General features: G+C 32.3%; 1 protein-coding gene across 3 annotated transcripts; it reads left to right on the plus strand.

Moving 5' to 3' along the window:
* The first annotated feature begins 364 nt into the window (after positions 1–364).
* On the plus strand, positions 365–13,118 carry LOC127729858 (protein gustavus-like). Of its 3 annotated transcripts, XR_007994868.1 has the most exons (6): positions 365–501; positions 4,785–4,857; positions 5,301–5,376; positions 9,434–9,565; positions 11,011–11,448; positions 12,586–13,118. XR_007994868.1 is itself a non-coding variant. In XM_052237767.1 (5 exons), the coding sequence occupies exons 2-5, from the start codon at positions 5,349–5,351 to the stop codon at positions 12,660–12,662; spliced, it is 675 nt and encodes a 224-aa protein (XP_052093727.1). In that variant the 5' UTR covers positions 429–501; positions 5,301–5,348; the 3' UTR covers positions 12,663–13,118. The 3 variants fall into 3 exon arrangements, 2 of the variants coding, with proteins under 2 accessions (XP_052093727.1, XP_052093729.1); XM_052237767.1 differs by lacking the exon at positions 4,785–4,857 and having other exon boundaries at positions 429–501; XM_052237769.1 differs by lacking the exon at positions 365–501 and having other exon boundaries at positions 4,450–4,857.
* Positions 13,119–24,235: the final 11,117 nt, after the last annotated feature.

Raw genomic sequence — 24,235 nt, forward strand, 5'->3', positions numbered from 1 at the left:
ATATTGTTGAATTTAGGGAAAAAATTCTACCAAGCTACTACACAGTGAATCCTAATTATAAAAAAAATGGAAGATCTTCTTTCAATATGTAATGTACGACTGTATAAACGACTTTCTGTATTTATCAAAAACATTGCCAGTATGTTTTGAAATGTTAGAAAACATATTTGTATATTATTGTTATATCTACATGCTATATCTATATTATCGATACCACATGTTTACTTCGTCATGTTTATGTAATGCTATTTTTAATGACCTCATGTTACACATGTATATGTGTCTGAGTGTTCAAATAAAATCTTGAAATCTTGAACAAAATAATAGTCTAGAGTATAATTTTAAACTTAATTGAAATTTTAAACATAACTATGTGCATTATTTTGTGTGTAAATCCTTTTGTTTAATTACATGCATTTAACCTCGTATTAATACAAATATATAATAGTTTAAATGGACACTAAACTGAATGGAGATATTATTACAATCGTTTTTTATTTGGTAAGTTACATTTCATTCTTTCGACAAAAACATTGCTTTGTTATATTGAAAACCCCTGATATTATCAATTAAAAAAAACTTTAGTATAACATTGTTTCATTTGATTTAACCGAATTTGTACATGGTAGTATTAATAAATAAAATACTATATAATAAGACTATTTTTGAAATGAATCGAATTTGAAAATATCGTAGGCATTATAAATACACAATTAATTATTTTTATATTTTAAAGTCACAAGTGTTTTACACATCGACAACTACTAGTCTAAGAATGCTATATATTTCAGATAAAGACACATACAAAAATTTCCTTTAAGTTACATTATTTCTTGTCCGATTTGAATGAATGTTTTATCTTTAAAGACAACAACATCTGCTGTTTCTTGAAATATTTGCATGAATTATACCTAATTATATATGTCTGGGCGCTTTACCATTACATTTGCGCGCAAAAATCATTACGTTTGCGAGTAGCTTTTTAATATTTGCGCGCATTCATTTTAAATGTAAAACAAGTGAACTTAGATAATATACAGGTAAAATGTACTTATTTTATCATTTATCTATTTACAGTGTTTATATTCTGTCTTTACAGTTCTTAACGGTATATCACCATTTACATCAAGATGTTGTCAAATGAAATTGGATACCCTGCATTTATCATGCTTTTCAATAACATATGGTCAAATCGCTGAAAGACCCCTTCCTAAATTATTGAAAACTATCATTCTGCATAGACAATGATGTCTTAGTGAAAATTAGATACACGCATTCGGGCACACGCCCTCAAGGTGTATCTAAACAAATGGTCCGGGTACACAGTTATCGTCCTTTGATTTTCGTTGTCCACAAATATAGTCCCTAGTGTGGACAGTGTGTTACTTGTCGATTTTTTTTATACCCCATCCGAATTTATTTCTCCATGTTTTATGACTCAAATAGTAAGTAGGGGGGTGAAATGACACTGTAAAAAAATTTGGGTCATGAATTTTAAAGTAAAGTAGTGATTTGGTCCAGCTGAAAAAGGTTAAAAATTAGCACTTCGGAGGCTGTCAAAAGATTTGAAGACCCCCTTAGCATGAAATTGTCCATATTTTGAGTTAGAGCCGATGAAGTTTTCTATAATTTTGATATAATTTGTCCCAAAAGTAGTACAACACACTGTAAAAATATTATTGAGAAAGCGCAGGTGGGATTTTTTTAATTTTCATTTATTGTCTAAAAGAAATGCACTACGAAATAACTGTGTACTCGGACCAAATATAGGGGATAGTTCATCCGTGTATACAACGAATACGGCTAGTGAATTTTAACTGTCATACGCGAGTATATTATTGTAGAATACAGGATGATGGAAAAAATATGTTTGTTTACGTTTTGAAAATACAAAATAATTGATTTTGATGAATGTTTAAACACAATTTCTTTATAATATGACCTTACGATGCACACCAACAGGATTAAAGTCCAAAAATGTGTTATTAAAGCACTAGAATATATATGGAAGACCGTTTATTGGAAGCGATACATTTTTAAAACTATACGTGCGATCATTTCTGATGTGGGTTTTTTTTGGAGGTGAGAAGATTTTTTTGGTGATTTTATGTGATAATTGGACATGCAAAAACTGACAATAGTCGTTTGATGACTTTTAGACCCCGTTTACACTTGGACATTTAAATCGTTTTAAACTAGATCTGTTAACTTTAAAATAGATCGATTTAAGTGCAGTGTCGATATTGAATCGACCCAAACTAAAACCCTAAAAGAGCTATAGTTTAGTTTGAATCGCCCTAACCTTAAATGTCAACGCAGAGATCGATCTAAACTAGTACGATTACATCCAGAAAATAAATTGTGCGCAGGTATTGCGGCAACAGTACATGTGCAATTTATCACAAAAACTTTAAGAACAACAGTATCAACATTTGAACTTATAATTCAAGTGAAGTAATATTAGTAACTTCATCCAATATTTTGACCCTCTTATGTATGGTGGCCGGTTAAGGCCATTTTGCGTTTTCGAGATTTCGCCTTTTCGCCTTTGTTATTTTATAGGGTAAAAACACGAAGGCGAAAATGCGAAAAACACGAAGTCGAAAACGCTAAATGCGCATTTCGCGATTTTGCGTTTGTCAATTACTGCCCCCTTCTGTCAATCATCTTGTATCTTTGATCTGATTGGATAATGATTAACAATTTGGAGATAACCTAACTGGATAGTATTACTTTCAAGTACTATTGATTGTTACAACGAGTACTTATGTATGTTATAATAATAATAATAATAACAATAACAGTAACAATAATAATTATAATAATAATTAAAAACCAAAGGTCTTTCCACCAAATTTCACTTAAGACAAGATAACTTTTGATAGAAATATGTATGTTCGGTTTTGAATGAGCATAGCTTATCACACACTGAATGTTTAAGGCACTTTTTTCGTCAATTAAGGGAAATAATAAGCCACTTCCGGTTAAATCAAGGTCATTTCTGGTTTCAAATGACAGCTTACTTTACGCTGATTCCAAAAATATACAGTTTCTATATACTTTTGCATTAAACAAGGGAGATAAGTTGCTACTTCCGTTTCTAAAGGCCACCTCTGATTGACATTTTCAAGGTCATAATTATATTATGTCTAAAAACCTAATGCAAAAGACCCCATGGCTTTATCATGTATAAATATGAATCTATAGCAAAGGTCAAAATCTAGAACGTCAAAATTTACCTTTGACCTTAAACTAATGATTTCAATGTCATAAAGCAAGGACCTCAAATCAAATGACCTAATTGTCTTCACTATATATATGGCAAATGAGTTCTATCCCAATACAGTTAATTTTAAGTATTAGAGGGGAGGAAACTCCAATCAAATGTCAACACACCCTTTTAACCAAAACTAACAGTTTAGAAAAAAATATTTTGTTGATATCTTATACGGTTTCTGAAAAGAAGCAATAAGAAGCAAAAATCAAAATTTAGAACCTGTCTTTGACCTTGACCTCATTTTCATTTTGATGGACCAAGGACCTCAATTCAAAAGACCCTAGGTCTCTATAACTTATGGTTTACCAGTTACAATTACATTTCACTTATTTTAAATACAGAAGGGGCAATAACTCTCATATGGTTCTCCTGATGCTTCGGTCAAAATTATTCTTAAGATCCTGAGGATATAATGAGCAAATTGGTGAAATAATTTTATCGTAATCTTTTTACGGTTGCGAAGGAGATGCGCACACAAGATAAACAGTGTTTGGGGAGATAACTCTTACAATAAAAAGTGTTCGGTTAAACACGGTCAGTTTCAAAAGCGCAATAACTGTTCGATATCATATGCCAAAAATCTAAGTGACATCTTGCGAAACCACTATACCGCAAGAAAAAAATGTGGCGGAAGAAGAAAAAAATAATAATATATATAAATCAATTGCTTTAAAAACAATTGTTAACGGTCTTTCCCCGCCGAAACAATATTGATTACTTGATTTTTTTTTATTGATTGATTGATTGATTGATTGATTGGTTGGTTGGTGGACTGATAAACTAATTAAACACATGGGATAGGGTCTCTTGGAACAACGAAAAAGAAACAAATGAGATCTTGGACCCCGTATTAAACAGATTGATTGATTGGTTGGTTGACTGACTGATTGATTGATTGATTGATTGATTGATTGATTGATTGATTGATTGATTGAAAGTTTGCATGGCACTCTCTCTGTGCGAGACATCGGACTTAACGTCCATATTCTGACCGAACGTGGCTGCGTACTTATACATTCCGGACAGCCAAACGGACGGCCTGGATTTCCTAATGAATAAAAATCCTTACATCTTCCTTTTATAAATTGTCTCTATATTCTACGGGAATTCGGACTTCATGTTTTATTTTTTTTGTTGTGTGTGCATTTTGTTTGAACTTGTAGGAAATAAAACTGAGTAACATTTTGTCTTGGAAGTTCACTTTCTATATTTGGATATGGAATGTTTTATTCTAAATTTAGGTCCGCGCGATGGTTTTGTTAAGTCACGTGACGCTCAAATATATATGTCTGTCAACCAACAATCAATCAATCAATCACGATAACTATTGATTTTATTTTTCACAGGTCATTGATGTCGGATCATGTATGCATTTTTCGTACCCATATTTACGAGAGCACGGATTTGTCTTTTAATGCATGTTTAGAAATTTGACTGTAGGATTTCAGTAATATTTACGAACTTGGGAGCGATTTCTACGTCATTTATTTTAACTTTCTCAATCCAGGTCAGGAAGTCAAGCGGACCTCACGTGTATTTATAGTGCTAACGGGAATATATTTTCTTGATTCATTTTACAGGTAAACTATTGTCTAATTGCTGATCTTTGTTATAAGATTTGATAAATATTTGGGTGCCAATTTGTGTTTTGATTTATACATTAATAATGACTTATGGTTTAGTATTCTTTAAGTAACGTGAATAATCTCAAATTCCTTAAATAGTTCAATAGATCGTTTTCGAATATCGTGTTCGTTTAAAATAATTCTAGCTATCATTTTTTGTAATTTTAGTAAACCGTCAATTGAAAACTAGTGTTTTTATATGAAATATATAGCGCAATTTTCGAGTTGTAAAATACTTCTGATCTCCGACTGTTGACTGGTGTGTATAGTTTACAAAATAAGTTCATTTTGTATATACTGTGACATTATATTTGCTTAGCATTATACTTTTGTATAACGTAAGCTTGCCGAGTAAACTGTATTACATAATGTAAATGTATATTTTGCTGAAATTATAGTTATCTGAGGACAAGACTTACGACAGTTTTACATATTGAAATAGGCAAATGGGAAATGGAACCAGCTCTAAATCAGGTATTTACAAAAGATATAGAAATAGGTCTTTAACATGCCATCATGTACATTTGCTTTGATATGATTTGTTATTAAATGATATGAGCAAATCAGCCCTAATACGGATAAATCAGCATGTCCAATACTATGACGTTGCCCTGTCGATATAAGGTAGCAATATACAGTTAGGAAAAAAATTTAAAATTTACCCTCATAAATTTTACCATCCCCTTTTCCTTGCTTTCTTACAAATTAAGTTTACTGTTTGTGCCAAATATGTGCATATGTATGTAATCAGTATCTTCCATAGATTTGATATCAAGTAGTTGAAATGGTTAAAGATAATTTCTTTTTGGTGTATCCATGGCAACAACCTGCATGTATTTGCTATAAAATATTGTAAAAAGTGGGGTAAAGATGTCACATATTTACCCAAAATTTGACCAAAGGTAGAATTTCAATCCCTTAGAGTGATACCTTTTCTGAAACGTTGTACATATATCTATCAAGAGATAAAAAAAAATCATATGTCTTTCCGTCTCAATTTTTTGTAAAATTGCGTCAAAAAGTTCGTGTAAAAAAAGTGTTTGTAAACATTTCAAAAATTTCTGGACCTGGGACGTTCACTTCCGGTTTCAATTTTCTTACGCCTTTGGACGTATCGTTATGCATAAAATACATTTGTATCATATTTTTTAACTTAATATCATAAAAAAGTTTAAACGATGGTCAGTGCTTTGTAACGTCTTGAAATGGATATATTTCTAAGTCTTTTCGAGTACGACTTTCGATTATTATCACTGTTTCATTTCCGTTGATCAATCGATTCAAGAATAAGAATAGAAACTGTTTGATTTATTCTTCCCAGCTACTTTATATTTGCTAGATTAAATGAATTGTACTAGGTTAAGTACTTGGACGAGAAATTAGAAATTACATCTGACAATGTTGACAAAAAATCCATCGTGAATGCGAAAAGACAAGTTCAGATATGAATTTCTGTATCTTCTTCACGGTAAGTAATGAACTGTTTCTTAGTTTAATCTTAGTTTAGAATTAAAATCATTTAATAAAAGTGTTATGAACTGGTTGTTTCTGTATTGGCCCTGTTATAGATTCTCGATCAGCTGTACTGGCCCGAGACTTTTCGAGTCTCGGGTCCAATACAGCTAACCTCGAATCTATAACAGGGCCAATATAAAAACAGCCAGTTAATAACACTATATTATCGGTCTTCCCTTTGGCTGTATCGCTCTTCCTAACATATCATATCACGCCTTTGTGGCGTTAAATATGCTTGACCCGGCCTTCATAAATCTAATTTCTAGACATACAACTTTTTTTTTTCGTTGAAATTGATATTCAAACTGTCTCGTTTTCCACACCTGTTTTCAATTATTATCAGTTTTTAGATTGATTAATTGATGGTTGCATGCAAGGTATGTTGATCAGGATGAGGGGTGAGAATTTTGGACTATTACTGGAAAATAATGATATGTTGAATAGGGTCAGAAATTTTGCCTTGAAACATGTCACCTACGATGTTGTTGAAAAGATTCTCTAACGTATAGAGAACGTGACACTAACCTTACAGGAGGTATCGGATTTAACTTCCAAATTCCGACCGAACGTGGCTGCGTATACATATTCATACATTCCGCACAGCTAAACTGACGCCCCACTCTAGCATTGGTACTAGTATTACTGCCGGACGGGAGAAGTCCAGGGTTGACCTAATTTACCCCAGTTAACCCTTAGAATGTCAAGTTATGATAATTATACCGTTTTGTGAATATCTGAATACAACACTGCTGATACAATATCATTAACTATTTCATTCGAAATTAAAGAAAACATGTATAGAAGCAGAGGTGGTTCTAAGGAGACGGGAACCCTGACATTTTGAAAACTGAAAAAAAAAGTGACTGAGTGTAATTTGAGTCGACGAAAACCGAGTCCTGCTTTTCCGCAAAGGTGTAAATGTAAATGTAAAAAAATCTCATTGAAATAAAATAATTCAAAGAATTATTATCAAGTTACAAAAGATCTAATGTGTATTTAACACGTCATCTAATATCTATATATGATATAACATTGTTTAATGAAATGGAACTTCCAGAGAGTGTCTCTATATTTGGTGAACAAGTTCCGTTTTTATAAATTGAGTTTGGTAAGTGCACAAATATTAAGTCATTTATTCAACTCCCTCCCTGCGTTGTAAATTAGGGATGTGAGGTGATCATTGTGTCCGTTCGTGTGTTTTTTTGTTTATCCACTAGCCCACACCATATATATATGATCATATATAACGATTCCTCTAATACCAGTAAATAGATTTCATTTAAACTTTCAGGTGTATAATCTTTAGTAATTTGTGGTATTGTACACTTCTTAATTCTGATTGAATTTCAACGAAACTGTCAGAAAATTCTAAAACTACCTCGTGGAATCTTAAATATACCTCATGACATTTTGAATATACCTCATGGTATCTTAAATATACCCAATGACATCCTAAATATACCTCATTACATCTGAAATATACCTCACTACATCTTAAATATATCTCATGACATCTTGAATGTACATCATGACATTTTAAATATACCTCATGACATCTTGAATATACATCATGGCATATGAAATATATCTCATGACATCTTAAACTACCTCATGATATCTTGAATATACCTCATGGTATCTTGAAAAACCTTATAACATCATGAATACACCTCTCGCCAACTTAAATATATCTCATGACATCTTGAATGTACCTCATGACATCTTGAATGTACCGCATGACACCTTCAATATACCTCATGACATCTTAAATATACACCATGACATCTTGAATATCCACATGAAATCTTGAATGTACCTCATGACATCTTAAAAATACCCCATGAAATCTTAAATATAGATCATGACAATTTAAATCTCATGACGTCTTACATTTACCTCATAGTATCTTAAATACACTTCATGATCTTAAATATACCTCATAACATCTTAAATATACCTTAAATGTACCTTATGACATCTTAAATATACCTCATACCATCTTGAATATACCTCATGACATCTTAAATCAACACCATAGCATAATAGATCTCTTATCTTTTTTTTTATCGAATATTTATATATAAGTACTAGAACACACCCGCGACATTGCGGGTCTGTGGCTGAAATAAAGTACCTATGCCTTATTTTCAGCCTGGATCTTTAGTATTCGTATTGTCAGCTAATAAAGTCATGTTGATTGTAAAGTGCACAGTTTTCTCTGCTTTCAAAATCTTTGTTTGAAACCGTCCTGGTTTTCTTACTACAATAAACTTACTATGAACTCAATTTAATTTTTAACTAATTAACCAAAATTAATAGTGGTATTGAGGTGGAAGAAAACAGACTTGTTAAATAGTGTAAGTATTGTTACATAGATTGAAACAACTACTGGAAGATTTCCAGTTTGTCCTGATAGAGGAGGGATTTACAGAAGGTTACAGGTGATATATACTATTGGTATCGGTATCGGATTTGACCCAGAACTTGTTAATTATTGGTAATATTAATTACAAGGAAAACAAAAGGGCCTGGAATGGTGTAATTTTTAAACAACTCCATTGTCCTATTTAGTTAAATATAGTTTAATTCTTTGATTCTTCGTTTTTACGTCATGTCGGCTAACAAATTGGACCTCGTTATTTTAGTAGTATAGATATCATATAAAACACATGGGACATTACCATGTCTATACAAATTGGATTATATGAGAATAAGGAGTTGTGATATGACTGCAAATGAGACAACTATCCAAATGACGTAGATGTTATAAACTATAGATCACCGTGCGACATTCAACAATGAGCAAAACCCATACTGTTAAAAGGTCCCAGAAATGAAAATGTGAAACAGTTCAAAGGCGAAAACCAATGGTCTGATTTATAACAAAAAATTAACGAAAAACAAATATGATGGACATGAACCGACGACAGGCCAAGTTATATGAAAATTTATAAACTCTGCTGGCAGTTATTTTTTAACGTTTATGCTTATTTGAATAATTGTATGTATTTTTCAGTCCTGAGTTTAATTCCACCTCCCTGGATCCACACAATTAGACCTAACATACAACGCAATAGAGATGGTTTTGGATCTAAATCTCAAGGGTTTAGAAATGTGACAATAAATACAATCATCAGACGACGAAAAGGTAGGCAGGTTTTGTGTATCTTATAGCGTTGTTTAAAGGAATCATCTGCTGTCGCAAATACTGGCAGTAATTATCTATCCTAATAAGGTCTAAAAGTGCTTAATCAGAATAGACTTGCAACAGGCAAGATGATTGTTAAAAAAACTGAAACACTAGAATTTTGCTAGTTTTATGTCAATTATTTAAAGGAACGGTTTTTGATATATTCCAAAAAAATCATTGAACTGAGCACTGAACTTTAGTCTTCATACTATATCTCTTTTCGGATACGGTGTCTGGAACGATTTTCTGATTTGGCCGCCCTCAGGAATATTTTCCAAAATTTTCCGTAATGAAGTTAATAGGGCTTGAAACCTTTACTATATTCTTCCATAGACACAAATATTTGGTTTGGAAGTTTGATTGCCTGTAGAAGATTTATTACAAACGGCATAGCATATCATAATTTTTACGGTAAAGTTGTTTACCGAGCCTGTAAAATTAGATACGATCCGGATAAACTTCTTTAAATAAACTTATTCTTAAGGGTTACCAATTTAACACTGTAATAAGAATTTTGAGTATTGTTTTATCGGTATAAATATTGATTTTGTTATCCGTAAATAAAAACCAAACTGGCGCCAGCAAACATGTTTGACCCCGACACATTCTGTATTATGCCTGTCCAAAGTTAGGAGCCTGTAATTCAGTGATTCTCGATTGTTGCTTTATATCATATTTGTTTTTCGTTTGAATTGTTTTGCATTTGTCATTTCGTGGCCTTTTATAGCTTACTATGTGGTATGGGGTTTGCTCATTGTTGAAGGTTGTACGGTGACCTATAGCTGTTAACTTCTGTGTAATCATACCACATCTTCTTATTTATATTGATAAGTGATTCTGAGGGCGGCCAAATCATAAAATTGCTCCTGACACAAAATACCAAATATGGACTACATAATACCCCCAAACATTAATTAAGTAGTCTACCAATACAAATAAATAGAAAATGCAGGTGTTCAATTTTTCTTTCAGGCTTTCCTTGTTAAGTTGTTGTATCTGTTATCACTGCATGTTTTCTGTTTACATAGTATATATTTTGGATTGATTGATTGTTGGTTGCTTAACGTCCAGTGGCAAATATTTCATGCATGTTTGAATATGAACAACTTTAGCATGTAGATTTTAAAATAGACATGGTCATAGGGGTTGAAATTACAGGCATACTTTCGAAACGAACCTTAATCCGAAACGATTCCATATTAATGCTTTAAAACACATGCATATTATATTTGAATGAGTAATGTCATTGGAATGTTTGTCTGACTTCCGTTTATTTGTAAGGTTTTTTTATATATAAATTTCAGTACTCGGCTGATTTTAACTCAATGATAAATTTTTTTTTACTAGAAACAGGTTCATTAATGTTATCTTTTAAACAATAATATTATTTATGTTCATTCCAGGAAACAAACAAACTGACGGTGCTAAATGGATAGAAGGGTACAACTCTGGAAAACATGTCTTTGAAATCGTGTTCCCTAGTAAAATGAGAGGAAAACATTCATCTATTGGCGTTGGAACGAAAGATTCTGAGCTAGACCATAAAAGCTCAACATCTTTGGTTGGAAAAGCTGCCGTTTCATGGGGCATTGACCTTTCCACACAAAAAGTTTTTGTGAACGGCCGACTAACAAGGCGATATCCAAGAAAATTGTTTTCCAAACTTCCAGATGTTTTCTTTATGTATTTAGACATGGATAAAGGGAAGATTATGTTTGGGAGTGAAGAGGGATATTTTGGTCCTGCCATTCAGGACGAAGATATGAGACGTTATACAGTATATCCGATGGTGAGCGCCACTGAGGAGGGCGCTGTAATAACAATGGCATACAAAGGAAAAGGTATAATAACGAAATTATTAACACAAAATTTAATCAATAACAACAGGGGTACTTTTAACCAAAATCAAATGAACGAATGAATGGATTGATGGATGGATGGAGAGAGGGAGAGAGAGAGGTTCAAAAATGATTGTACAAGTTCATTTTCAAGCGAGAAAAAGTTGATTGGCAATTAATATATGGTAGTTAAACAAATTGACAGTACTGTGAACAAAACGCCAAAATATAGAAACACAGGATGATGAAAAACAACCATCCGGGGAATGAAGCTGATAAAAAGGCTATGTTTTCTCAATAAACATTGGGTGTAAATGAAATAACCAAACCAAAATGAGTGGGAGGAGACAAAAACTTAAGTCTCGAAAGAAAGAGAAAAAAAAATAAAACATTTACCTTCTGTTTTCAAAAGACCTTTCGTCAATGTCATGTGTCTGCTTACACATGTGCTACATGCTGAGGAAATATTTATACTTTCAATACAACTAATATCATCCAGATTCGGGGGTTAATTCAAATCCTTTTTTGATAGAAATTGAAATTGTTTTCACGAGATCAATCTTTTCAAATTGAGAAAGCGCTTAAAAGGAAAAAATAGGAAAAATTATATGAATAAAAGGAGATTCGGTGTATACGTCTATGAGAAGGCAAACAAAGGCAACCAAAATACGTATAGAGGGACCATGCATGCCTTCAACAATAGACAGGACTGGTGTCTACACAATATGTCATCTTTAAATTGCCTTGAGTATTTCGAGTAATCTGACAACGGTACTTTCTGTCTTTTGTCTTCATGTTAGTTGTTTTTCGTGTGCTTCGTACCAATCTGATGAGTCAAATTCAGCCAATCCATTTCCAACTGATTTTTACAGACTTTTATAGTTGATTATATGATATGGGTTTTGTTCATTGTTGAAGGCCGTACGGGACATATAGTTGCTTTTGGACGCTTGTGGGTTGTTGTCTCATTGGTAATCATACCACATCTCCTTATCCTACATTAGTCGAAAAGTGTAAATACATTAAACCGAAACTATCAGAGATCTGCTATCAATAACAAATTCTCCAAATTACCAAATAAAAAACCAAGATGTAACAAGACATTCTTGTCTATATATTTTGTTTCTTTTTTTCGAGCAGGCATCGTCTTGTCCTCGGCTGGAATTCTTGGAAAAGATGGACATTACAGAGCGTGGAAATCAATTGCATCTTTTTGATCTGTGAAAAATATGATGCTCATCACAAGACTGACCAGTTGTGCTTTCGCATTCAGTTTTGGTGCACAGGAATTTAGGACCTGATGCTAAATAAGGTGTGAAATACAACAACAAAAAAACGTTGGATTCCAAATTTCATTAAGCTGAACGATATTAATCAAAATAGTTGTTGCAACTCTTTTTAATGAGTCTGGTGGTAATCTCTGTATAACTTGTCAATTATTTGGTCAAGGGTTTCGCTACCACAATTACATAAAACTTTTACTATATTCTTTCAAAGATGGAACGATTTGGTTTGGAACTTTGGCTGAACCTGTAGAATTCTGGTTAAAAAACGGGATATCACACCCTAATGTTTACGGTGATGTTGTTTATATTAAAATTATATTTAAATACGATTTATGTAAACTCATTGATCATTTGAATAAACTTATTCCTAAAGGTAATACATTTTAACAGCGTAGTAAAATCTTATAATATTATTTTTATTTGTGCTAACATTGATTTTGTTTTTGATCAATCAAATCATAATCATGTACTACTATAAGTCGCGAATGCTTATGATCCTACGTTTACTTATATTTTGACATTGCATGTATACGGTTATGCTTTTCCCAGACTGTGTGTGTATAACGTCTTTACACTAATCCGTTCAATATGTACTGATTGATACCTGCTATACCTGCGATTACTATTAGATCAGTACTTTGTGTCTTTCGTTTTTAAGATAGTTGTTTTTTTCTGCTTCGTATCAATCTATTGAGCCAATTTCAAATGATTTTTACAATTTCTTGTGTTGTGCTGTTACACCACTGTCCAAGGTTAGTAGCTGGTTTGAGCGCGCACAAAAATGTTTAACTCGCCATATTCTGCATATTCAGGAGCCTGTAAATATTTGGTGATCGTTGGTTTATGTCTGTCATGTTTGTTTTTCGTAATGTTTTGTAATCAATCTGACCATTAGTTTTTCTCATTTGAATTGTTTCACATTTTGTAATGTCGGTGCCTTTAATAACTTACTTTCTTTTAACTACATTTTAATGAGTTTTGATCGTTGTTGAAGGCCGTACGGGGATCTATAGTTGCTTACATCCACGTCATCTGGACTCTTGTTGATAGTTGTTTCATTGACAATCATACCACATCATTTATTTTGACATTTTTATATGAAAAATATTAAAACTCGCAGCAGCATTTCTCTCTGTCATGATCCTACATGTCGATTATTAATAATCTAAATTCGTTATAAATTTTGAGAAGTTCATGTCTCGTTACTTAATTGTTAGCTGAAATGAATGCGTAGCAGAAGATGCATATCCTGGCTTTGCAGTCATAGAAATTTCGAGCACGATTATGGTACTCAGATTCAGAAATCAACTGATCAAAATACTAGATTTGGTGTTTCGAGTGCAAATCTTGTACTCCGAGTACTGAGGAAAGTTTTATGCCCGAGAGTTCTGGTCTTGAGGTCATAAAACTTTGGAGTAAGATTATCGTACTCAGACTCAGAATTCAATCAATCAATTTACTGGATTTGTTGTTTTGAGCACAAATTTTGTACTCTAAGTACTGAGTAAAGTCTTATACCCGAGGGCCCTAGTCTCGTGCCCTTCTTGATGTTCCCACTTTCAGTATGTTTGTCTGCTTGTACGTGGACTTTGCAGAGAGTTAAATAGACTTTGTTATTATACCTCAGTATGCATGCTCCATATAAAATCAAATACGGATAAAATTAATATTTTCCCTACGGAAATAGTTTCAACGACGATTTTCCCTAGGTAGAATAGTTGACCGGAAGCAAACGTTTTCCCGAACTTTTTTATTCTTCGGGTGTTTCTAGTTTTCACGTTCAGTTACTTCGATATCAGAGTTACAAATAACGTATTATCAGACGCCACAGCTGATATAGTTTTTGTCTTGCCTTGACGGAGTCAAAAAGTGTGACTTAGGCATGCTGTTTCCGACGGTGTCGTCGTCGGCGGCGTTTATAATGTATTAGTTTGTGATTAGGTCAGTTTCTGGGGAACCACTAGTGATCGGTCAAAGATAGTAGGTATGCAGTTGTATTAGCAATGACACATCTCATTTTCACGGAGATAATTTAGCCCCGCCCCCTATAGTAAGGAGATAATGTTACAGAATATAAATTTCTGGGCACCTTAATAAAAAAATATGGGAAATCTGAGTGCGAGCTTAACAGATTTAGCAAAAAAGCTAAGAAAGCTTTTATTCAATAAATAACATGCAGCCTTTTGGGGAAATTTCCCTGTTAGAGTATCCTGTAATCTATTTGATTCTCTTATCAAGCCAACTTTGACATATAATGCAGAAATATCATACATGGATAAGGTGTCTTCCCGATTGTCCCACTTTTTAAAATTACAGGTTTTTAATTGTCTTTCATCAATATGTTTCCGTGCTGCTTACGCATATAACTTGCCACTGGACGTTTAACAGAAATAAGTTCATCTTTTTAATAAAATTGTATATGTTCAGAGGACACTAATGACATTACTGGGCCACATTTACCTCTTCTCCCAAAGTGAGATTGAAGGTTGTGTGAGACCTTAATTGCCCTCTGTTTTTTATAAATTGATGATGTAAATTCTAATGATTAAATAACAAAATAGCTAATGCTTATGAAACATTGTGATTGTAAATGTTTTGTTTTAATCCTGTCTCCAAACCTTAGTCTGAGTGCTTATTAAAAAAGAAAAAAAGAATAAATTGCGTGCATGTGTTTAAAATTTAAATAACTTTAAATTTTTTTAAAAAGTATTGATATTTGATTTATAAAAACCAAACATTATCATGAAATATCTTTTATAACATATATGTTATATTGTTTAATCAAAAGTGCATTTTAATTGATGATCTATTCAACAATTCATATATGTATTGTTTATACATATTTATAAAATTGATATCAACTACTAAATTATATGCTCATGTATTAGTTTATTTTAATTTGATTTTGCAAAACAAACTACAATTATATTGTTTATTTAAGAACATTTAACATAATAAAATAATGTGGGACAATCAGAACTATAAAATTTTAAAAAAGTGGGACAATCGGGAATAAACCAAGGAGACATATCATTCTTATTATAAAGTGAAAGGCAGATTAAAATCCCAAAATAAAGATATTATAGATAGTTTCCATTATTTGGACGAGACTCCTTTTGAATAGGTTCAGGTTAATTTCTGTAAATATATTCTAGGTACCAAAAAGACATCTTCTAATCTAGGGGTTAAAGCTGAACTTGGAAGACAACCAATAGAAAAATAAATAAAAACGCCAGCAATCCTTTATTTGGCTAGATTGATTACTGAAAACAAAAACCCATTACTAAAAGAAAGCTATACATTAAGTAAACACCTGGGGTGGTGTTCTCGAAGCTATCATAGGATTAGGACGTGTCCTAAGACCATCTTATGACACGTCTTTGTCCTAAGTCGTGTTCTCGAAGTTCTCTTAACTTAGGATATATCGCATTTTTCGTCCTAACTTTAGGACACCTAATTAGGTGTCTTATTATATAAGATCATCCTATCTTCATCCTAACTTATTTTACGTGAAGATGAACATGAAATGAAACGCACCATCGGTTATTAACTCGTATATAAAGAAATTGTGCATGATTTTAAACTTTGAACTTCGTGTTTCACGATACGATGACACTACAAATTCAATTCTCATTTCAAAACAAATTGTTTTCCAGTTTAAATTACAATCCTTTTTGATATTATTTTATAATTACATTTGAAATCATGCATTTAATTATATACATGTAATTATAAAATTCGTAAACAATTTTATTAATTGGTTTCGTCATTAATAAATGTTTTATCAAAAAATTACTTTAACGATTTAAAATTTCGCACTTAGGATATGTTTAGGACGTCCTAACATAAGATGCGTCTGAGATAGCTTCGAGACACAACTTAAGAGTGTCCTAAGTAGATCCTAAAATTGGTCTTAGGATGTGTTTTAGGACGAAAGTATCCTTTCGAGAACACCACCCCTGGGCTCACAAGGATGTTTTACATGGTCCTCTTTTATCAAAGATTCTACACCATAAGAAATGAATAATGATTTCCTGTCAAAATAGGAAAGACGTAAAAAAACTAATGACTTGGATTAAGAATATTTCAAGATACTTTTATTCAGAATGACTGGAAAACAAAATAAACAGTTTAAACGAAAACAACAAACTTTTTCTTTATAACATATTTTTTTATATTAGATATCCAAATTTTGAAACTAGACGTTTATTTACCAAAATTAGAATCAGTGACCATATTAAAGAGCATATTAATGAAAAGAGATATCTGATATACCTAGAAACCAAAAGAAGATGTCTAACTTGTAAAACATTAGGAGATGAAAACCACTTTCTCCTCTACTGTCAAAATAATATAATATTACGTATAATACTTTTTAATGATATCGTAATAAATAATCCTATATTTCCAAATCTTTCTGATGCTGAAAAACTAGTAAGATAAGATAAGATAAAATATTCTATTTTCTAAATTAGGTCCCCAGGGGGGGTTACACATATAACAAATATTAGCTTTACAACATACAGTATTTTACATGACATTCATATAATACACCTAAAATAATGATATAGTGATACAGGCTATTATATGTTAAATTAAAAAAAAGTATTTAAGAGATGTGGCAAATGTCCTCTCACTGGCTTGATTTTATTGCAGTTATTTTTATCTTATTTTTCGTATCTGATGCAGAGAAACAAACATAAATGTAACAAAAGTTCAAGTTTATTCACAGCAAATAACATACACTGCAGTAATAGGTTTTGAGAATAGTGTCTATAGGTTTCCCTACTGCAACAGACACCATGGGGCGGTGCTCATGGAGCTGTGTTATTTACACAGTCCTCCTCGTGTCTGAAGCAGAGAAGAAAGCAACACCATTAACATTTTTTAGAAATAAATTTACCAGCAGCAGTGAGAATTGACTTATCTTCTGTGTTCATAAGCCATATCAGTTTATCCTTTGAGTTAAGACTTAGAAAATTGGGGCAACTTTTAGTTATTTCTTGAAATAGACGAATGCAGTCATCATTTAATTTAACACATTGAAATAGAAAATGATATTCATCCTCCACATCTCCAGAGTTACAACGAGTACAAGTTCTGTCATTTAGGAGAGTACCCTGATACCTTCCGGACTCAATTCTTAAATAGTGTGATGAAATTCTGAGCTTTGTTAAGCTTCGTCTCTGTTCAAAATTCCCCATAATGAAAAGATATTTTTCTCTTCCAAAATGTGATTTAAATGTAACATAAGTTCTAAGTTTACCATCTGAATACTTTATCCGTTCAGGGTGCCATAAATCTATAAAATATGATTTTAATTTTTTTTTCATATTAGCTTTGAAGCTATTAATTTTTGGTGATGATAAAGCTATATGATTGATGTCTGGGATAATTTCAAGAACTGACTTCATAGAGCCATACCAAGATGTTTTTTTTTTAATGAAAAAGATTTTGTGATGTTACATAAGCATCTTTGAAAAAAGGAAATATGGAATCAAGATTTTCCAAACGATACCAATAATTCAACATATCATAATTAAATGGGAATCGCCCTAGCTCGGATAAAATTCCAAAATTTGTGAACACTTAAAACAAGTTTACTAAATTTGATGTATAGTCGCTCACATTTTAAACTGGAATATATTTTATCAAATGGTAAAGTTCCATTTCTGAATCTTGCTGAAAATGGGTTAAAAGTTCCCCATATTTCAGACCCATATAGGAGTATTGGTTTTATGGTATGATCAATTACATGAAAACTGGTACTTATGCTTGGATTAAGTGATAACAAATTCTTATATAATTTATAACAAGTCTGCAAAGACTTTTTATACAATTCAGTCTGAGCAAATTAAAATGATCCTGATGCACTCAAGTGCAAACCAAGATATTTATAATTAATAACACAATCAAACAACTTATTTTCATAAGTAAATTTTTCACAAATGTGTCTGCCTGTTTTGTTGAATATCAGAACCTTTGTTTTGTTGGGATTAACACTTAAACAACAATCTTTGCAATATTTTTCCAGGATGTTCAGTCTTGGTTGCAGTCCATTAGCAGATGTTTATAAAAGGACCAAATCGTCTGCATACAATAAGCAATTCACTGGTTTATCATTAAGTGTAATATGGTCTTCACTGTCGTGTAAATACTCTGGCAAGTCATTTATAAATAACTTAATTAGATTGGGACTTAAATTGTCCCCTTGTTTAACTCCAAGTTTTACTGGGAAAAAATCTGTTACTCGGGACTGAATCTTAACACAAGATTTACTTGATTCATACATGTGTTTAATAACATTATAAAATGAAGTACCTACTCCGGCAGATAGTAATTTTAACTTGATACCGGTATGAATGACAGTGTCAAAAGCTTTCTGAACCTTTCCATCCTTTGAATCACAATATTTATCAATAATACATTTAATAATAAACATGTGATCTGAAGTTCTAGCTTTTTTTGTAAAACCTAATTGACATTCATGAATTAAGTTATTTTTCAATAAAAAAATCATCAAACCTACTATTAAGTACACTATTAAACACTTTTCCAATGGCACTGGTCACTGTGATTCCTCTATAATTGTTAGGATTTGTAATATCACTGGATTTGTGAATTGTTGAGATAACACCATCACTCCATGACTTAGGGTAAAATCCAGAGAAAAAGACGTGTTAAAAAGTAAAATAACAAAAATACCGAACTCCAAGGTAAATTCAAAACGGAAAGTCCCTTATCAAATGGCAAAATTAAAAGCTCAAACACATCAAAGAAAGTTTTCTAAGAATAGGTAATAAAATTGATTGCCCATGATTTAACATATTATTTGAGATGTTATCCAACCCTGGGATTTTGTTAGGTTTTATAAAAATAAGAAGATGTAGTATAATTGCCAATGAGACAACTCTCCACAAGAGACCAAATGACACAGAAATTAACAACTTTGGTCATCGTACGGCCTTCAACAATGAGCAAAACCCATACCGCATAGTCAGCTATAAAAGGCCCCGAAATGAAACGAGAAAACTAACGGCCTAATTTATGTACAAAATAATGAACGCAAAACAAATATGATACACAGAAACAAACGACAACCACTGAATTACAGGCTCCTAACTTGGGACAGGCACATACAGAATGTGGCGGGGTTAAACATGTTAGCGAGCGCCCAGCCCTCCCCTAACCTGGGACAGTGGTGTAACAGTACAACATAAGAACCAAGTATAAAAATCAGTTGAAAAAGGCTTAACTCCTCAGATGGATACAAATAAAAATACATCTGACAAAAACAGAGAGTGGACGTGGACGGGTACTTATACATACACACAACAGAAAGACACTAAGTACAGATCTGAGAGTACTCGCAGTTACTGACAGCTAGTTCAAAGCCAATTACAAGAACAAACTATAGAAATCAGTTGGATACAAATAGAAATTTTTAGTTTGGCTAAAGCTTTTGATATTTCAGTGTCTTTTATGGACATATCAAGCTCGTTAAAACATTTTATTGTCTCTAATTTATCTAGCTGTTTTTTGTAATTCTTCCTGGCGTGCCTTGCATTTGTCTTGTAAAGCATTGTAGATGAATCAATTGTAGAACAATTGTCATGTTTTTTGGTTTCCTTTAAGTCATTTATAAGGTTCCAGTATAGTTTTGGATTGTCTGTGTGTAAATTTTCTAATTGATTTAGCAAGGATTGTTTGTATTGTCGATATGTTTGTTTCCTTGTTTTTTTTTGTATTCACGATAAAGTTTGTAAAAATGATTTTTAACAAGTGGGTCTTTTGGATGCTTTGAATATATTTCACCATAATTTAACAGATGTGTTCTCAACTTTTTTAGGTCCGTATTAAACCACTTGTTGTGCTTTTTATGTTTCTTACTGTTTACATTTTGTCTCTTTAAAGATTTGCATGCAGCTAAGTGTATAATATTACTAAGCTCTTTGCATGTGTCATCAACTGAGATTTGTGAGTTGGTGTTGTCTTATTGTTTAACTTGTGTAATTGATTTTGAAAGTCAGCAGAGCCCAGTGCCATTAGAAAGTTAGTAGCCGAGTCATCATCCCATGTAAAATTAGGTGACAAGGGATGTGTAATATTGTCTTGAGATACACTTTCTTGCTTATATGTAGCAAGTAATTCCCATTCTAGTTTACAATGAGTATCTGACAATGTTGGTATAAAATTTGAGACCTTAAAATACAATATTTGGTCAAGGATACTCTCCGACAGAATAACATAATCAACAGTACTAGACCCATTCGGTGTATGACATGTATAGGTGCCAAACATATCACCCAGCACTCTTCCATTTAGAAATCTTAGTTGATTACTTATAATACACAAATCTAATGGGGCCTTTCCCTGGAATCTAAAACTTTATCTTGATTTTTTTCTGGGGAGAAGTTCTTTATCTATTATGTAATCAGTATTTACATCTGCCATTAGCAATGTAGTCATGTTCCGTTGAAACTCTAGCATTAAAATCTCCACCGAGTAAAATTTTACCATGTTTTTGAAATTTGGAGATATCTTTTTCAATGCAAGCTAGGATGTCTTGGTCGAGTCGCTGGGTGTATGCTGAACAAATAGGTGGAAAATATACTAAACATATATACAGATCTTCTGTAAAACTAAAATAATTCTTTTGAAGAAGTACCCATTGATAATCAGGGTTAGTATTATTTAAGATTTTAATATATGGTTATAATTTGTCTTTAATTAAAACTGCTAAGCCTCCAAAATATCTGTTACATTGTATTATGCTTTGATTGTTTTCTGCAAATTGCATGATAGTGAAAAGATCCCATTCTGTTCATGTTTATGTTAGGACCTGTAGTTCTGCTAAATCCTTCAAATAAAATCCAAGTGAAAATACAGATTCCTTTATAAAACAGACTTTGGAGCTTAGGACAGGGGGCTCTTAGTTATTTTTGCTTAGTATATATATGTATTCAAAGCAGTTTATTTTTTTGTTGATGTCGATAGTATTAGCTATTTGTATTTGTCACAAGTATCTTGTTTACTTATATGACAATAAAGAATTCAGTTAAAATCATTAAAACGAAGCGTATGTGGTTGTAGATGTAAACATTTCAACAGTAAGGACTTCTTTAAAATAACTTGTATAATATACAACTTACAGTTAAATGAACATTTAAATTCGATTGAAAGTTGGTCAAATTATACCATTCACAAATTCAATACTGCCCTTTAAATATATTTATTGGCAGGTAACACAAAAGATAATTCATACCTATCTACAATTTATTTACATTTCCACTGATCGCTCTGACAGATTTTTTCGTGATTATTTGAAGGAAATAGATCATGTAACACATTAACAAAATCAACACGAGAATGTCAATTTTGTGTATTTGGTTTCACTGGAAAGACACCTGAATGTAAGGATTTAGCTACGGTATGTAAATTGACGTATATTTATCTAAAATGTTAACTCTCAACAAACTTTTAGCCAAGTTTCCTTTTTCTTATGAATAAAACACCAACCCAACGACAAATAACCAAAGACACATAGTCTACTTTAAGGTTCATGTGGACCCTTCGTCTAAAATGGCTGCATTTTCACCTCAAAATTTACTCTGAGTACAGACAAACCTGTGCATCTGGAAAAGTTTTAAGGCATAGCATGCCCTAGATAAATAAAATTCAAATATATTTTATGTTTATGAAAATTAAAAACTTAACCGGATTTTGCAGTGCACTTTTTTTCATTCCACCAGAAGGTGCCAAAATAAACAAAGTTGGGAAAGAGGTTTGAGAACTTCCCCACAGGTAATAATTGAAGTGAACTGTTTTGATTGACATGGACAATAGATGGACAATAGATACCTGACAATAATTGGTGATTTAAACTGTGTACCTGAGTGGACCATATCAAGTGAAACTCAACTGTTTGTTACTTTTATCATCTTCTGCAGGGACGAAAAAAAGTGCACTGCTAAATCCAGTTAAGTTTTAAATTTTCTAAAACATACAATGCATTAGAAGTTTATTTATCTAGGGCATGCTATGCCTTAAAACTTTTCCAGATGCGCAGGTTTGTCTGTCCTCAGAGTAAATTTTGAGGTGAAAATGCAGCCATTTCAGTCAAAGGGTCCACATGAACCTTAACGCATTTCCCTACACAATAATATTTTCCTGGTCATTAGATCCACATGAACAAAACTAATACAACAATGACATTTTTGTGTAATTCGCAAAAACACGCTTTATAGGTTTTAAAAACTTTTTGTAGATTTAATTTAACGAATGCAAATTATAAACATACTTCCTTTTTCATGTTTACTTTCACAATTATAATATTTTTCTTTCACAATATTATTCAATATAAACTCATTGCACATACTGAAGCTGCATCCGTCTATGTACATGATGGAGGGAAGGTCAATAGCGCTTCGTACTTGGTTTAATGAAAAAGAAGTGATATGGTGTATTAACTTTCCCCAATAATCCCTACACGAACGTACACATAAACTAAAAGCAAAATAACAACGGCTTTGTTGGCTTGTTATGTTTCAGACAATGTTAGTCGACAAGAATAGTTATAATACGCAATGGTCTAAGCTATAGAACTAATGGGGAATGGAGCATCCGTTTCAGGTAAATTTGCACATTCATTGTACACTTATCTTGTTAAATGGTCCTGAACATGCATAAAATATTTCCACTAGGCGTTAAGCAACCAGAAATCAATCAATATCGCGCTATGTAGATATGTAGATGTACTCGCGGGACAATATTCTTGATATTGTAAAAATTAACAACCAAAATGATCATCACATGGTCTTTAAAGCTTAATCAATAGTCTTTGGAACTCGACTTTTAAAGGGGCATAAGCTACGGTTTAGAAAACAATTTAAGATACGATTCATTTTGTTTCAAGTATTAATATAAACTGAATTTTGAAATAGTATTTCGATATAAGCAGTCAGTTCGGCCCGAATTCGTAAAACTAAGTTCAAAAACATCGCTGATGTATTATTGACTTGCAAGTCGATAATCCAACCCTAATGTGAATCTGTAGTCATCATGTGACCTTCAATTTAACCTCTTAGCTGGAGATGGGTTACGCATGCACTAGGCGTGTTCAACTATTAAAGGAAAAGAATGTCAACATTGAAAGTGAAACATTTTCGTTGACTGATTCGATCCATAAAAATACCGTATCATTCTTATACAGGTAAAAACGATGATTAACATGTATTTAACATATAACATGAAATCAAACAGACCTAGAAAAATCCAATTACACGTGCTCGCTATCTATTTATATTTACATCGGCTTATATGACCGTCGGCAGTCTTCGGTATGGGGCGCCAAAACTGTCTTATTAGGTCCATTTTCATTATATGATGTGCATTTGCCATTATATGATGTGCATTTACCTTTAATTATATGATGTGCATTTACCTTTATATGATGTGCGCTTGTCATTATATGATGTGTAAACATACTTATATGATGTGCAAAC

The sequence above is a fragment of the Mytilus californianus genome, unplaced genomic scaffold (genome assembly GCF_021869535.1).
Source record: "Mytilus californianus isolate M0D057914Y unplaced genomic scaffold, xbMytCali1.0.p SCAF_2, whole genome shotgun sequence".
Lineage (NCBI taxonomy): Eukaryota > Metazoa > Mollusca > Bivalvia > Mytilida > Mytilidae > Mytilus > Mytilus californianus.